The following is an 18,049-nucleotide window of genomic DNA, read 5'->3' on the forward strand; positions in this document are numbered from 1 at the left end:
TACAGTGCCGGGCACCCGCAGCGCGCTCCCTCCCGGTCCGGCGCCCCGGCCCGCGGGCCCCCGGCCTGCGGGTCCCCGGCCCCCAGCAATTGCCCGGCCCGGTAGCACTCACCCTCCTTGGCTTTCTTCCTCCGGGCCAGGGTCCCGCCGAGTTTCCCCAGGAAGGAGTCATCTTTCTTGCGGGAAGGGGGCGACTTGGGAGTGGGGGACTTGGGGACCGAGGGCGACTTCTGCGGGGAGGTGGCCATGGCGGCGGAGCAGGCAGCCCGCGGGCGGGGGGCGGCTTGCGACGCGGAGCTGGCGCTGGGCGGACGCGGCGGGACTGAGGCTGCGGCTTTCCAAACGGAAGCGGAATTATTCCAAGCATTCGAGGCAGCTCACGCTCGCCTTTCCCTTCCCTCGCTCCCTCCCTCGCGCCGCCCTCCGCCCTGGTAGGAGCTGCGCGCTCTAGGCCCGAGCCCCGGGCCGGACTGAGCCCTTGGGCTGCCCAAAGCAGGGAGGACACCCCAAATCTGCTCCTTGCGGCTGTGTGTGTGTGTTCCACCTTCCAGGCTGGGACGATGGAGCCTGGAAGCCTTATTTCCCTGCACTACACCCGGGCGCACATTCCAGCATAAATCAGGATCTGAACCGATCTGAACTGAACCACTCCTGCTACTCTGTCTCCTCCTGCCCTGGCTGGGGCTGCTCCGTAAGGCGCTCTGTCCTTCGCCTGTATTGCAGCCATGTACGTCCATGTCCACGAAAGAGAGTGAACTAGCTCCTGGAGAAGTAATCAGTGTGAACGAAATGTGTTCAGGCTCCCCAGACTGGACGAGACCAGACACTCCGCAGGGGTTCACAGCTGTCAACCTCGTCTTGTCCACCCGCATCCAAAGCTGAGAAGTCTGCAGTTCATGCAGGCACGTGGGAGCTTCTTGCTGGTTCTTGCAAGACATCTGGGTTTGTAGCAACTCAATGGTTTGTAAAGAGGAGGATCCTACCTGTTGGTAGGAACCTGAGCGGATATGTGTGTGTGCAAAAGTGGGCTCCCCCACCCCCAAATTTATCCTGCCCGAATATAAGCAACCAGACTTATGTGGAGTAACAAAAGAATCACACTAAACAGTGTTCAAAGACTCATACTGGGAATTACCAAAAGCACTTATGGTGCTGGCCCATCTTAAGTGTTCACTAATTCTGGTGTCTGTCTCTCTCTCACACATACACACAGACACACACACACACACACCCTTTGACAACTTTTCTCTATGTGGCCCCTGCCCTCTAGCTACAGCTGGGTAAACACCTGACCCAAAGAGCCTTCATGCTTGTCTGGAGAACAGCCAATCAGATGCCTCTATCAAGAATCCCTGCTAAGCTGGAGAGATTTAGAAGGGGAGGTCAGAGCTGATGCTCACACAGTCAAGGTTGTTCGTCCCTGTTCTAGCCCACTGCATGCTGATGGGTAGAGAGATGAGAGAGCAAAGAAATTGTGTGCAAGAAACCGTGTGGTCCAAGTAGTGGAGAATCATGCGGACTAGCTGCCTGCACCTTGAATCTTCCCAGCCCCCACTTGCAGCTCTCTCAGGGCCAGCTTCCTTCAAGAAGTTACTAAAGCCTTTTATACCCATCTGTCTTGGCTTGAACTTAGCCAACACACAAGCCACAATTCCTAAGAAGCAATAAAAACAAGATGATCGATAGACTCTTAGCAGAGTATATACTCATTTTATCTTTGCTTTAGAGTCCACATTTCCCAATTTTGAACATTAGACTTTAGTTGGTACCTCTTACCTAACAGAAAATAGAGAAGTCCTGTTGACTGCTAGCCTGGGAAGATAACCACCCTAGTCCACCCACCATGAATCTTGAAAAGATGGTGAGGAGACAAAATAAAATTATGTTTCAGGGCGATCATTACTCATTTTTGTTTAGGATATCAAATGCATAAGGACAGCTCCAAAATCTGATCTGCAGTCTTGGGAGGTTGTCAGAGAATGAGGAGACATGCAGCCCGATGGCTGTGGGACTTTGGGAACGTGTGTACTCCCTTTTTCTGGGTCTTTATTTCTTCATCTACAAAATGAAGTGGTTCAAACAGAAAGTGGTTCTCAAACCTGCTGTGCATAACAACCCCTAGGAATTTGTACAGACACATGTTTCTACACAAACTGTGCTAGAAGGGAATAAACCCCAGTTCCAGTCCCGGCTTAGGAGCTAGGTGATCTTAAGCCAATGTCTTTACTTCCTGTACGTTCGTTTCCATCATCTACGTAATGAACGCAAGGCAATACCTGCTAGAGCAGACGTTATACATACTTTACGACCAGTGATTTCAGTTCTACGTATACCCAGCAAAAAGGAGTACATTTGTGCACCCAGATACACATTCTAGAACGCTTATAAGAGCACCTTTCAAATGCCTATAAACAGTTGAGCCAATAAAGTATGATAGTCACAATAATGCGAATGAACAACTCACCACTACAAGCAGTGATAAAAATACATCTCACAGTATAATGTAGTGTGAACAGAAGCAGACACAAACAGCACATACTGTGTTATTATATTTATATCAAGTTCAAAAATAGATGAAACAAATCTAAGATGTTAGACGTCAGAATAGTGATCAGCCTTGGAAAGTCAGTGGCCAGAGTGGAGGCTGGGAGAAGGGGGACATCAGGGAAGTTACTGGAGCTGGCAATGTTCTGTTTCTTCTACTAGTTACACGGATGTATTCACTTTAACAATTAATGGAAGAGGGGACTAGCATTTAGCACAGTGGTTATGTTGCTGGACTCCCACATGACTGACCATGGTTCGAGTCCTGGACCTAGCAGCTTGAAACCGTGTGTGCCTAAAATCCTGAGAGGAGAACGGAGGAGAAGGGATTGTGGTATGGCCATCCCCTCTGGGGGGTGATTTCTCGCTTTCTTTCTCTCTCTATCTCTCTGGTGACTGCACGTGCCCTGTAGCAAAAATCTCTAAAAAAAAAAAAAATGATAATAATAATAATGGAGGAACCCAAATGGGGTGGTGGTTGGGGCTCTGGACTCCCACATGGCCAACTATGATTCAAATCTCAGACCTCGTGCATTCTTTCTCTCTTTCACTGGTCAAATTGAAGAAGAAGAAGAAATAAAATTAAATGACTAATTCTTACCAAAAAATTAATTGCTCCATTTATTAGGAGTGCACACTTGGGACCAGCAGTTGGCATAATGGCTATATCGCTGGACTCCCATGTATTTGACCGCAGTTTGAGTCCTGGACCCAGTGGCTTAAAACTCACGCCGGGCGCATATGCATGCGTGCCCAAGATCCCGAGAGGAGAATGGAGGAGAAGGGATTGCAGCATGGCCATCCTCCCTGGGGGGTGATTTCTTGCTTTTTGTCTCTCTGTCTCTCTCTGTCTGTCTGGCGAGCACACGTGCCCTATAGCAAAAATCTCTCCAAAAAAAGAAAAAAAAGAGTGCACACTTAATTGGAGCAATTTTCTGTATGCATATTGTACTTTAAAGATTTACAAATATGTCACAGAAATGATTAACTCTTAACAATAAAGTCATGGGACTACATACTCTGCAGGGTCTCTTTTAATTCTATAGCCTCTTTCCCCAACTTCCTGTGTAGCCCCTGTCACTCAAAACTCCATAGGCCCTAAACTAGGCCAGTTCTGTCCCCAGCTATTCCCTTAGGAGATCCTACTTCTAGCTAAACATGTGCTTCCCCCAGCCCCCAGCCACCCAGGTTTGTTCCTATCCTAGTACTGTCGTTTTCTCTTAATAATTCCAATAGTCAGGGCTTTGTGATTTATGACGTAGAATCGTGCAGTGGTAAAGGATGTGAGCTCATCTCTCCATTCTGCCATCAAATATCTGTATAATTGTGTGCAAATTATTTAACCTTTCTGTGCCTCAGTATTCTTACCATAAAATGAATACTTACCTCATAAGTTGTTGAGAGGACCAAGAGAGTCCGTATAAATAAACTACTCAGCTCAGAGTTTGAATTTCCATTTAACGTGCAAAAACCAACTAAGATGCTACAGCAAGCACATGACTAAATTCTGATCAATGAGATGTAAGCAAAAGTTCTGTGGCAGCTTCCAGAAACCATGCCGGAAAGATCGACGGCAGATGGGTTTTCAGCTTCTTGGATGATCAAACTGTAATACGGGCCAATCCTGCCCCCAAGGACTCTTAGAGAAGCTGGACAAAATGTAAAAGCAATGTGTATGAGAGTACTAGAAAACAAACAGAATGTACAGGGCCTTGGAGAAGGAGAAGCCCCAGAGAAGTCAGCTTGTCACTTGGGACCTCTTTTCCCTTAGGGCATCTGCCAATCTCAGAAGAGGCAGCTGAGAAGCTGAGTGGTTGAGCTGGGTTGTTGCCAACTTCAGGATTAGTAGACAAAAGTTCAGGTGCCATCAATCCAGGAGACTTCGGTAAGCCTTGCTTTAACTGAGACCCTGCAAGAGTCCACTCTAGTATACAAAGAGAAAATAATGACATTTTCAGTTCACACACACATACACACACGTACACACACAACTAGAAAAAAATATTAATATTTGACCCAAACCAAAGGAACTACTAAAGCATGTGGCAGAAGGAAAATCAACCCAGATGGAAGCTCAGAGGCATGCGGAAGAACTAAGAAGCAATAGATGGGTAAATCTAAAAGCATGTTAACAATACAAAAATGACAAAAGGAGTTGTGTATGAGGTTTTAACAATATAAATCAAATAGAAATACACGAAAGCAGAAGCATTTAAGCTAGAAAATGAGCAACCAGAGTTAAGTGTTTTAAGATCCAAGCACAGTCTGGGAAGAAGTACAAGTAACAATTTTTACTGGACTTTGATAAATCAAGGATCACAGTGTCATCTCTAGGATAATCATTAAAAGATAGTGAAAGAAACAGCAAGAAACAAGACAAGGGAGAAAGGATTGGAATCTAGGCGCTCTATTCAAACAGACTTCATAAATTATGTGTGTAATCTGTATCTGTCTAATCTAAGGTAACTTTGCTTTTGCGTTGTTTTCTTTTTATTTAACCATGCTAATTTTTATTGTAGAGCTTAAAAATTCAGGATATTGGGGAGCCACCATGTGGTGTGGAGGTTAAGGCACTGGATTTTCACATGACCGACTATGGCTCAAGTCCTGGACCCAGCAGCTTGAAAATCGTGCCAGGCACATGTGCGTTCATACCCAGGGTACATACCCAAAATCTCGAGAAGAGCATGGAGGAGAAGGGATTGCAGCATGGCCAGCTTCCCAGAGGGTGATTTCTCACTTTCCTTTTCTCTGTCTCTCCAACAGGTGCACACACCCTATGACAAATACCTATTAAAACACACACACACACACACACAGATACTAGAAAAACAATCATTCCAAAACAAATTAAAGTCAAAATGGAAGAGGATTTCACCAGAGACATGTGTCTTTACTAAATGTGAATGGCATTAATTATGGATTGAGTTGTGAACTCTAAGAAAGTAAAGTTGAAGTTCTAATCCCTGGTACCTCAGTAGGAGACCTTATTTGGAAATACAGTTATTGCAGTTGTAATTAGTATGGAGGAGGTGGGTACATAGTCCCATAAGACCAGTGCCTTCTGAGAAGAAGAAAATCTGGACACAGACACACACGGAGGAAAGCCGACATGAAGAGACACAGGAAGATGATGGTCATTGAAGTTATGCCGCCACTAGTCAGAGAATGCCTGCAACTGACTACCAGACTGGAAGAAGCAGGGAAGAATCTTCCCCTAGAGTCCCAGAGGAAACATGGCTCCAAACACACCTTGATTTGGGGCTTCTGACCTCTAGAACTGTGAGAGAACAAAGCTCCGTTGTTCAAAGCCACCCTGTTTGTGGTGCTTCATTCTGGTAGCCCTGGGAGACGAATATGCTACCTAAGGGAGAAAACGGGAGCCCCTGCAGATCATGAAAGTTTTATAGAGTCTAGATTCAAATCAATAACTAGAGGTTGACCACATTGAAGCAGGAGGGGGAGCAGAGGAATGGTCAGAGCCTCTTCAGACCTCTTTGATCACTGGGAACAAGGTGTGTTCTCAGGACGAAAGGAATGGGAGAGGAGATGCCTCTGGAGTGGGGGTCTTAATGAGAAGCCTTATTGCACACACCCCCCTTGGGAGCTCTGGGGTGTTAGCAGTGGCCTGGGAAGGCCAGGCTGCCAGTGAGCACATCCCCTAGCAGTCCTTCTTGTCTAGGGGAAGGCAGTCCAGGTGGCAGGGGTGGGAGCAAGAGCTTCTGTGGTGGGTAGGAAAGGCACAGGGCAGGAGGGAGCTGTAGTGTTCCAGCCTTATTTGGAAGCATGTTGGGTTGAGGGTGGACATGTTTTTGAGGCTCACACAGGATGATGCCACTCAGCGTTGGATCCAGCCAGAGGGAATGGGTCTCAAGTTCTTTGAGACAGGTACTCTGCTTACCTTCCCTTCGAAAGCCTGATAAGGGACCATCGATGTTGGCAGAGTGATTTTCTCACCTGGGCATGAGCGTTGAGTGCCAGCCATAGAGCTGAAGGCTTAGGATCAGCATCTCCTACTTGCGTCCCCTAGCAGAGGAATGGTGAACATGCCAGGGGACCAGAGCTGAGACAAAACTTCGAAGGACATCAAGAAGCAGGGGTGAGCACTTTAGAGTCAGCCTGGCAGAACACCTGGGCCCAGCAATTCCACTGGTGTGCAGTCCATGCCACCGGCCACTGAGATTACACGTGAGGTCCTGAGTGTCCTCCACCCCTTCCTAGATTGGTGTGATCTGAGGAGGAAGGCCTTCCTCCCACTTCCCATCTCTAGGGTGTGTGGCCTGGAGGAGCAAGAGTGCCCAGTGCCACCTTGGTTGGGGACAATGCAAAGCTGCCCATGCCTCAGACGCTTTGTTTCAGGGAGGAAGGTCAGAAGTATCGTGTCTGACAATGAGCTGGGACCCATCGCCAAAGCCAGACGGCATCTTCAGAAGACACTCGAGGGTGTACTTGAAGAGTTGTTAGCCAAAGGGCTGTGTAAAAGCTGGCCATCAGGTCAGGAGAAGCTGGTTCAGAGGGATGGTCTCCGGACCAGCAGCTAGCGTAATGGCTATGTCGCTGGACTCCCATGCAGCTGACCACACTTCGAGTCCTGGACCTGGCGGCTTAAAACTCACACCTGGCATGTGTGTGTGCGTGTGTGCTCAAGATCCCAAGAGGAGAATGGAGGAGAAGGGATTGCAACATGGCCATTCCTTCTAAGGGGTGATTTCTTGCTTTCTCTCTGTCTCGCTCTGTCTTTCTGGTGAGCATACGTGCTCTATAGCAAACAACCTCTCTCCCTGCAAAAAAGAAAAAAAAGAGGAATGGTCTCCAAAGAGAGTCCACATGCAGATGGCAAGTCGGACAAGTCAGAGAGGGGTCAGCTCCGAGGAGTGTGTTTCCTGACCGAGCTTCCTGCTTGTATCTCCTCTGGTGGAGACTGCCCGTTGTTAGCCACTTGGCTGCGACTGGTAGCATTGACTTCTGCTGCTGTGATTAGAATGGCTCAAGATTCATCACGGCCATTTATGAAATTAATTACGACGTTATATCTCATTTTCAAAGTGGAACCTCCATACAGCAGACTAACTCTTGCAAGATACCTATGAGGGAGGGAAGGAGTGAGGAGGGAGGCTCAGTCCCATTGCACGGATGTAGACAGTGAGTCACAACTGAGTTGTTCCATGTCATCCAACGAGCGGTGGCAAAACCGGAAGTAAAGCCCTGAATTACTTATGCTCAACATGGGCTATTGTGTTTGGAATGTCACTGCAGTACTGAGGAGACACAAGTGCCAGTTGTTCAAGTGGCAGCTTTGGCTTCTCTTCCCAGGCGTCCCCTGAGCAGGGCTGGGCACTCGTGTCTTAGGGAGATGGCAGTGGGAACCCATCTGAGGACGGGTGAGCATGAGGCACATGTCTGGGTTGGGACACAAAGCAAGGCCACCTGCCGAGGGCCAGCTCTCGATGCAGACACCGGGGTATAGTCACTCCTTCCAAGGCAAGTGCTCGAGCCTCTTTGTGTCTCAGTCTTACCATCTCAAAATGGTGCCAACATTTGTCTTAGATTTTGCCGTCAGGATTACATGGGATGATGCTCTCACAGAGCTTAGTACAGACCCCAGCAGAAGAGAATTCACAGCAACTATTACCATTATCAGGCCCAGAGGGCTCCCACAGGTGCTCTGGTGCCATCAGTTTTGCCTTTTTATTATTATTTTATGAAATGGTCTTGGAGAAGGGATGAGCATGACATTTCCAAGCATGCCTTGAAGGCTCAGAGACGTGAACTGCAGTCAGCAGGTGCAGAAGGGCTGAATCTCTGGCCCTGTGAGCAGGAAGAGGGCAGCTGAGCCCCAGAGGGTGCCCATGGAAAACTTGCAAAGCACCAGCAAAGGAGGTCAGCTCTTGCTAGGAGCTCCATGCCCAGCACATTAGTGCTTACAAAACAAGAGTCTCGCCTGCCGTCACGCATATTTTTCATTGAAATTCAATGGAAAAATAAAATCATTTCACATCTTTGAAAAGGCCCAAGTTTACAAACAATGGGATATGTTAGTGTGGAATGATGGGAGCTCCTGAAACTGGCTAGGTTGATTAACCTGATACGGCAACTGTGGTAGATTATGCTCTCAGAGTCTCAGATCTGCATGCACGAGGGGGTTAAGAACAGAAGAAAAACAAACTCCGTTCTGAAGGCGTGTGAGTTACAGAGGCCAGCTCTGTGCAGAAGGGAGCCTTCCCGGTAAGTTAATAGAATACAAAGCCAGGCTTCATCAGGTAAGAGGCGAGATACACAGGAGGATGTGGCTAGGACAAGTCTCATTCCTCCCCTTCCCCAGCCTTGAAAAGAGCCTTCTTTGCTGACAGACTCTACCTGAGTTGGGCCTTCTTCACCCCTCCCCACTTCAAATCCCATTTGTGAAACAGGTGAGTCCTTCCAGGAGTCCCCACGGTACGAAAACACCCAGCGTTAATTCAGACTCCCACACGAAATCAAAGCCTCACCTAGGGCTTCCCTAAGAAGAAAGAAATGAAATGGATGCTGCCCCGGAGGTGCCAGACCCAGCCCACGTGAAAATGATTTGATTCCTGGGACACAAAACCATTTATTTTTGGTTCATTTCAGTATTTATAACAGTGCACATATAATACATTTCCATCCACTTGAACAGTTCCCAATTGTTGGAGCAAATTAATCTTTTACAAGCTACTCAGCAGTGAGGTTAGATGATAACCAGTAGGTGAAATAGTACACTTTCCCCTGCACATGAACCTTCTGATGACAATAAACTCCTCCATTTGAGCTTACCACATCCAATGAAGGCCACGTTCTCCATTCATGTGGTGCCCCAGCTGCCCCTGCCACCTCTGCCCTGCTGAGGTAGTTCTCTGATCAGCCACCTGGGTGGGGCATGCTGCCATTTTCAGTTTGGAAGGAAAAGCCTGTAAATCTGCTTCCCGGGAAGAGAAACATTGCTGAATTGTCATTTGCCTCCAGAATGCAGAAAACATCAATTTCACCGCAGCTCATCAGAGTTGGAAACACCTGCCACTTCCTTTCTCAGTTGCAATTAACATGCTGCATCTTGGCATTGATTGATCCCAAGCAGCCTAACACTGCCAAAGTCAAGGTTTAAATGAAACAGTACAACCTGATATCATTTTTCACAGTTATGGAAACACTAACTTATTTTTATCGCCAAAGAAGCACTGCGATGGTGGGGGTTATACCTCTTCATGCTTGAGACAAACCTGAATAGAACAGATTGATACTTATGATCAAAACAGTTCTTTCTCATGTATGTAGGGATGGTACTTCTTTTTTGATCTTTGTATTTATTTGGAGGTGGTACAGAGAACTAATACTCTTTCCGTATTGCAACACCTAGCACAGGGCTGCAGAACCACGAGACATTTAGAGAATCTTCAACAAACAGATCAGTAAGAGGATGGTTTGAGAGAGCAAGCTTAAGAGCTGTTCTCTTGGGAACCAGCAGTTAGCGTAACGGCTATGTCGCTGGACTCCCACGTAGTTGACCGTGGTTCATGTCCCGGACCCTGTGGCTTACAGCTCACGCAGGGCGCATATGCCTGTGTGCCCAAGATCCCGAGAGGAGAATGGAGGAGAAGGGATTGCGGCATGACCATCCACCCTGGGGGGTGATTTCTCCCTTTCTGTCTCTATGTCTCTCTCTGTCTGTCTGGTGAGCGCACGCACCCTATAGCTAAAACCTCTCCAAAAAAAACAAAAAGAGCTGTTCTCTTGGTCCAACTTACATAAACTTCTGACCTTGTAACTTTCATGAGCCCTTCCTAGAGGTGAAATATGACCACAAGCTGGGGCTTTATGTTCCATTCAGAGCTCTGAATTGCTTGTCCTTGATCACATTCGTAAGTGCTCTTTTATATGGCAGTGAAAACCCTATCTGTTTTACCATAATCCTACACGTATTATATACAATGGAATTATCTTTAAAATGGATAATACTCTACCTTTAAAGGGTTTTAGAACATTTTCTATTGTGAATAAGGAATGGAATCATTTAAAATAGTTCAACAGCCAGCAGCATTTGTGTCCTTTGGAAATGCCATTGAAATAGTTTTATATATTGGTAAAACTGAGTAAAACAATGTCCGTATAAAACTGTTAAGTTTGAGGTTTCTGTTTTACCTCGGTCAGATAAAATTGAGCCTTAAACCATAGAACACAGTCTATGGAGGCAAGTGAGCGAATTGTATCAGAATACTAGAGCCAAGGAACAACCTCTTTCTTGCCCCCTTGGGAAAATTTTTCTTTCAGATGGAAAGAAAAATAAGTGACAATTAATTCTTCTATACAGTAACAACACAGGCATTGTACATTTGAGCATCATCTGTTAAATGTACGCAAGCATCAAACAGTACACTTTTATAAAATTGACGGAAAAGATTGAGCTTGAATATTTCTGCATATTCTAGAGTGAAAGCTTAAATTTTATCTCTTTCTTAAAATGAATGAACATTCCAGTACATCTTTACTCTTACCAATAAATGTCTGATGGCTGAAAACATAATCGTCACTTTAACTATATCCCTCTGTTTTTAATACTATACAATTCACTGTCCCAAACACCTGGGTTATTTGTGTATTAAATAGCTTACACACCAACTTCTTTCTGCTAATAGATCTCCTCCAACTTATAACACAAGAGAATAACACAGAATTACGAGGAAATCATATGGACAATTTCCACCAAATATACAAATAAATAAAAATAAACAAATAACCAGAAGTGGTACAATGTTCCTAAGTAGATAGGTAGGTAGATGTCTCCATGTATTCCCTATTCACAGAATTCAGGCACTGGCAGACCTGATTCCTACAAACAAAAAATGAGAAACAAAACAAAAGAATTGCAACCTTTGGGACTTGGTTTGCCATGAAAAGGTTTCATTTAAATACTACCTAAAACATTGGCTGACTCAGGAAGTCCAGTTGCATGTCTAATTTCTGGCTTGTCAGCTGGCCAGCGTTGTTACACAGACAGCATCTCAGAAGCAGTCCGTGGGTCCACTTAGACTGAGCAAAATGTGGTCTCGAGTCAAAACCAAGTGCTGCAAAGCACCTTTAGTGCAATGACCCATTTAAACACTCATAGAGAGGAGAGAGGCCAGACATACCCACAGAGTTCTTTGGTCTCCCTCTGGTCAATGACAAACTAAATTTTCCAATAATCCCACTGAGAAAAAAAGACAAAACATACTTTATGACATACATCACTGTTTAAAAACTTCATCTTTGGTCCCCATGTGAGCCACCAAAATGTGCCAGGAATTCTGATGGATCGTGTACAAACTCTTCTCCCATCCTTCTTTTCACATTGAAAGGTCATTTTAAAACCCATAATCCAATATGAGATTGGGTAAATGGGGGTCACTGCACTTGGCTCTCCCTTGAAGTTGGGAGAGGGTTTGTCTTTGTCCTCTTTGAGGCAATCCTTAGAATAGGTCAGAGGGTCTTCTCTGCGTGGGCCTAAGACCACCACTGAGAGTGTGTCTTGCCCCGTGAGTGTATTCTATTTCAGTAGCAGCAGCTCCAACTCACCAATATTTTATCAACAAATGAGTTTCCCTTTTTGCCACCACCAATGCTTATAGAAATGTCCTTCAAAATCATTCATTTTCTACAAAAGCTTTTCTTTATGTTTCAGGGACCATACAGAGAATATTATGGAGACAAAACACTTTTCTAAGCCAATGGTATTTGGTAAAAACTAACACTCTTGCCAACGTGAAGGTAAAGTTTTATCCCCCTTTTCTAGTCTCTCTTTTTAAAATAAAATTAAGGCTCAAATGTCCTATTAAATCCTCAGTGCTTATGTATATTATATTAAGGCTTATAAATACACCTGGTAAATTAAATTCACCCTGGATTGAATTAACACCTGCTATAGGAGTTATTTGCTTTCTGTAATCAGTAATCTCAAGGTCTTTCCTCTTTCTCTGGAAACACAATTTAAATATTAACCTAATCTTTTAACTGCTGCTGCTGCTTTCTGACATTTGGAAACTGGTCATCCATGCAAAAAAGGCAAATATGAGTATATTAATGAAAAGGCAGCTTCTTAAAAATCTTAAACTGTGTAACTCAATAAATTGGGAGGAAAAATAATGAAAACAGCAGGGAAGTCAAGTCTCTGTCACTTTCTAGGGAAAACACTGCTGGGAGCCTGCCAAGGACACCTCTAGTCTAGAGTCCTGCAGAAGTTGACTGCCAATTTCAAAGCGTCTTTGTGTTTTCTTCATTATAATCACTGGAAGGATCTTGGGAAGCTGTAGTGCGTATGAGAAAATTTTAATGAAAAAAATGCAATCTGGTGGAACTTGAGTTCAAGGAATGATAACTCTCGCATAAGGGCCTATGAGAATTTGAGGTGTGCTTGGCCTGTTCTTGTCCTTGGCTTTCCTTGAGGGAGAAGGAGTATGGCACTGCTCACGTCCTACTTAGCTGGCATCCCCTGGAGAATATGAAGCTTTCAAAGTGTTGGTCTTCTGCCTTCTCTTTCATGCGTTGCTCCTCTAAGGACTCGACGAGTTTGTCCCTTTGCTCAATCACTTGCATCATCTCGGTGAATATTTCATGCTCCTCATTTAGGTCATTCTCGTCTTTCTGGCTCTCTGAAGAAAAAGAGAAAAACATTGGGCTTCAGGTAAGATGGGGCCCAGGAGAGTTCTTGCATGAACATTCTCGATTGTTACGGATTTATTCTGCCCTTTAATTTCAATGGAGAAAACAAGGAACGAATTTAACACCAAGGGATTGCCTTGAAAGTGGAGGATTAGAAAGGGGTTGCTTTGTGAGTCAGTCAGCTCAGTTTTCATCCTGAGAAGATATATATAGTGATGGGGGAAAACCCATTTGTGAGAAAAAGAGGTTAAATACAGCCAAGCCCTGTTGAGTCCTCCATCCTTCCTTTCTGCCTGAATAAGAAATCCGCACAACAAAAGGCTCTTTTCCATAAACATATCTGGGCCACAGCAAAGAAATCTTTGAGAAAAGTTTCTAAATAAACCATCTGCACCAGTGGCTACTATTTCAGTGATGAGAATCCTTTTAGCATTTTTAGTTAATGATGACTTGTAGCCTTAACAAAAAAAATGTTAAGGTTTTTGCCATAGGGCATGTGCATGAGAAAGGACCCCCCCCCAGAGGGGATGGGCACACTGCAATCCTCCTCCACCCTCCTCTCAGGATTCTGGGCATGTCCACACCAGTCCAGGATTGACCAGGTGGGAGTCCAGCATCTTAACCACCACACCACCTGCTGGCCCTAACTGTAGCCTTTTGAGTAGAGTCCACCCAGAAGCAAAGTGAGGTTACAACTGCCCAAAAGATGGAGGCTTCCAGACTACCCATGCAGTTCCATTCTGCATTTCTGAGGGCAGTCAGCTGGCTGTTCCATGGGTTCACACTCAGCCAGCTGTAGGGGCCCTACAGTTGGACCTTTCTCCCAAGGGTGACTGTCAGGTAACTAGGCAGAGCATGTTTATGTGACTCTGTGACATTAGGAATCTATGTGGGTGCTATGTCTGCGCTGAACATACAGACTTCTGTTTGGCCATCCCTTCCTAAACAGTAGGGTATAACAACTATTCACACAGCACTTACATTGTATGAGGTGTTGTAAGGGACCTCGCAACGATTTTAAGTATACAGGAGGATGTGTGGAGGTTACACACAAATATTCCACCATTTTATCTGAGGGACTTGAGTACCCACAGATTTTGATACAGCAGAGAGTCTGGAACCAACCCCGCAGTGAACCCAGGGAAGACTGTCCTGACCTTCCTTCTTGGGGTAAGGCATCTGATGGCCTAAAGGGAGGTAAGATTGTGGCAAAAAAAATAAATAAATAAATAAAAAAGAGAGAGAGAGAGTAAGTGACAGATAGTAATGGCTTTCTGATGCTCAGATAGGGTTTGAAAACCAGATTCAAGGCTTGTTGACCAGGTTATTGCCTTGGGAGAAGGCATTCTAAGTTCCTTCACCCCTCCATCTCAACACTGAGGACGAGGTGGTGAGCCTCCTTCCAGGATAGAGGAGGTGCCACTGTCTCCGCTCAGGCTTGGTTCTAGGGTTGGGGACAGGAGCAAGATAGACTTGTGGCCGGAAAATAATGAAGTGCATTCCCTTGGTGTCGCATGTTGTGTAGGAGGGAGAAGAGAAGAGCAGAAAGGCAGGGGTGAGTTCTAGGATCTGGCCTGTCCATTCTGGGCCTTGGCAGTCCCAGGGGACGGGAAGCACCTATATCCTTGGGTGGGAACATTGTGGACTAAAGGGCTCTTGGCCTGCCTCTCGTTGAGGATGTTGAAGATTCTGAAGGGCATCCCTGACCATAAACGGGTGGTACTTTGTAGTTCACCAGAGAAGGGTCCCAGTGTGGCAGCTACCTAACTCCCATCTGTTTTGTATGCTTTGGGTGAAGCCTAGAAGTGCCACTTACCCAAAGCTACCAAAGATAGAAGGCTAGTGGGCCCGCTGTGAGGCTCCCTGTGCAGCGCGGTGACCCCATAGTAGACTGGCCACACTACATGGAGGGTGTGCTGAGTGAGCCAGGGCATGCCACCAGGCTCCAAAGACACCAAGAGAGAACGGCCAGGGTATGGGTGACACCGGCCCCACACCGTAGCTGTAAATGCGGCAGGAGTGGCAGCCCATGCCAGAGAGACAGCTGTGTGAGGATTCAGTGAGCCCAAGCACCCCACATAGATTCCTAATGCCACAGAGTCACACAGACATACTCCGCCTAGTTACCTGACAGTCACCCTAGGGAGAAAGGAATGAGTGGCCATCTTCACACTGAGCATTTCCGTCCCAAAGAGACTAAAGCATTTCCTACAAGACTGTTTAAATGACTGCATCAGACTGAGTTTATCAGAGAGGCATTAAGGCTTATTTTTTTCTCCTTACAGTGGGAGAAAGTTTATTTAGGAGAGGAGTTCAAACACACACAAAATAAAGAAACTACATTTTCTTTTTGTACATCTGAGAAGAGTGAGAAAATGTAAGACCTTCACTCCTGAGTAAAAATTAAAAAAAAAAAAATCGAAGCTAGTCTTTAGTGGTATTTATTTTACTTTCCTAAAATGGAACAAATTAAATAATTTTATCAGATGTATAAATCAGAGATTGGTTATATAGTATGGTTTGTAACCTAGGCAAATTCCAGTATTGGTATCTCTTATTTAATAAACAACATAAAAAATTTAAAAATCCCTCTTAGTTTAGGCTTGCCATAAACGAACCCATAACAGTCTACCATAACAGTCTGTTCTGGCAAATAAAAGATGATATATACCACCTTCATCCATCCTGTACAGTGTAACTCTGTAAGGGTTGTATTAGCAATAGAATTCTGGGCCCAGCAGCTGGTGTGGGGTTTAGGCACTGGACTTCCACACGGCCGACCATAGTTCAAGTTCCAGACCTGGTGGCTTGCTTTCTCACTTTCCCTCTCTGTCTCTCTCTGGTGAACTGGAGGGGAAAAAATTAACTAATTAAATTAAATAATTCTTAAAGAAGAAGAAGTAGGAAAATAAATTAAATTAATTCTTAAAGAAGAATTAAAAATTAATTAAATTAAATAATTCTTTTTTTAAAGACTTATTTTATTGTAGTCATTGTCATTATTTTATTTTATTTTTTTGAAGTTGACCAGAAAGACAGAGAGAGAGAGAGAGAGAGAAGGAAATTGAGAAAGTAAGTTGTCAGGTCTGGGATTCGAATCACAGTCAGCCTTGTGGGAGTCCAGCCGCCCCGACCACCACGCCACCTGCCAGCCCCATCAATAAAGTAATTCTTGAAGAAGAAAAAGGAGAAGGAGGAGGAGGAGGAAAAGAAGTAGAAGAAGAAATAGAAGTGTCAATCACTACTATTTGAGAAAGAATGGGAGACCCTGAATCTGTGGTCTGATCCCAACCTTAGCCCTGCTATTTACCTTGAGCACATTATTTGTATTCTTCAAGATTCCATTTTCTAATCTGTAAAACAGGGATAAAGTACCTACATAAAAACGGTGAGGATGACACTATTGAACTTGGCCTTTTAGAACTACATCTAAATGTAGGAAAGTCATGCTTGAATCTGGCCCCACAAAGGTACAAAGCAGAGGGAATAGGTGCGCCTTTCTGGCTGGAGCCCATGAAGGTGTGTATCAGTATATCATGTCAACTGAGTTCTTACAGCTCTTCCTCTCTTGTGATGGGATGATTTTCTCATGTGTGGTGTCCTGGCCCAGCCCATGCTGGGAGGGAAGGTTGCCTTTACCGCCTCCAGTGTTTGCACAATTAGGCCCGCCTTCCTCTGTGCTCCCAGAGCACCTCTGTCCTGGCCATCTCACTGTGCCACTCATCTGGAGTTGGTCTCTCTGATGAAACCACAAGCTTCTAGAGGACAGGGGTTGTTTTTCACCACGTGCCAGGCCCATACTTGGTTCTCAACAAATGTGTGTTAAATGAATATAAGGATAAGAGAATGAATAGTGAATATATTGCTTTGTTCCTATTGCCCATGGGATGGAGGAAAATGCTGTCCTTGTAGCCAAGTGAGTGGATCTCCATGGAGACTTGCTGTCCTTGAGGTGGTAGGCAAACGAAGGCTGGCTTGCACTTCCTCTGGGCCCCGGACTGCTAGTGCAAGGTGGACGTGCAGCCCACGTTGCTCAAGTGTCCTTCACAGGGCACCGACTGACCACAGACTCACCGTCCTTGAGCATGTTCTCTCTTAATTTCTGCTCCAGCCTGCTCTGGTGATCTTCTAATTCCAGTTCTTGGGCCCTGGGTGGGAGAAAATGTCTAAAGTTTGTATATAATAAACATTTGTGTAGATACCTTGATGAAAGACGGTTAATAGTAGTTACCGTGTTATTTCCTTCCTATAAAAACTGAGGTTTTACAACATTTCAGAACTAAAAGATTTGCTGTTGTGGGAATCACTGAAGGTGCTAGAAGGATTGTGGAGATATCCTGAACTTAAGAGTTCCCACCTGGCGGAGGGCAGGTGAGGTTGTGACATGACCTCAGTGGGCTTTTGGAGGGCCACACACATCACCCTGCAGGGATGGGGTGGAGAGGAGAGGATAGTGCAGAGTGACCACAGCAGCTCAGAGAGGAAGCCCCACTCTTCAAGAATTGCTTCTAACGACTCCTGGGTCTCTGCAGTAAATAAAGGACAAAGGTGAAAACAGAAGTGAGACATTTTGTCCAGATGGAGGTGGTGAAGCTCAGACAGCTATCCACATGGTTGTAGGAGACTCAGAAGAAGAGCCAGCGTTGCTTTGGAAGGGTCGAGCCTGAGTGCTGGGGATTGGTGTTTGCACCATGAGGAGCAACAAAATCAAGAAGGTAGGCCAGCTCCATGGGCACGTGGCTCAAGGAGCTGGATCCCAAATGACCAACTGTGTAGTTCAAACCCTGACTCGGCAGCTTGAGAACCATGTCAGGCACATGTGTGTGGCAAGGTGGAAAAATGGAGGAGAGGGGAT

General features: G+C 45.4%; 2 protein-coding genes across 2 annotated transcripts in view; both read right to left on the reverse strand.

Moving 5' to 3' along the window:
• Positions 1 to 278, reverse strand: part of PARVA (parvin alpha) — a 170,788-nt gene extending 170,510 nt beyond the window's left edge. The window contains 1 exon segment of the mRNA XM_006167423.3: positions 113 to 278. Coding sequence (XP_006167485.2) covers positions 113 to 248 — 136 coding nt within the window. The 5' untranslated portion in view covers positions 249 to 278.
• Positions 279 to 10,215: 9,937 nt separating this feature from the next.
• MICAL2 (microtubule associated monooxygenase, calponin and LIM domain containing 2) overlaps positions 10,216 to 18,049 on the reverse strand; it is a 181,519-nt gene continuing 173,685 nt past the window's right edge. Inside the window, exons 34-35 of the mRNA XM_027767848.1 lie at positions 17,269 to 17,342; positions 10,216 to 13,184 (exon numbers count right to left, since the gene is read on the reverse strand). Coding sequence (XP_027623649.1) covers positions 13,000 to 13,184; positions 17,269 to 17,342 — 259 coding nt within the window. The 3' untranslated portion in view covers positions 10,216 to 12,999. The remainder of the gene's footprint in view (positions 13,185 to 17,268; positions 17,343 to 18,049) is intronic.

The sequence above is a fragment of the Tupaia chinensis genome, unplaced genomic scaffold, assembly GCF_000334495.1.
Source record: "Tupaia chinensis unplaced genomic scaffold, TupChi_1.0 Scaffold144767_1, whole genome shotgun sequence".
In the NCBI taxonomy this organism is placed as follows: domain Eukaryota; kingdom Metazoa; phylum Chordata; class Mammalia; order Scandentia; family Tupaiidae; genus Tupaia; species Tupaia belangeri.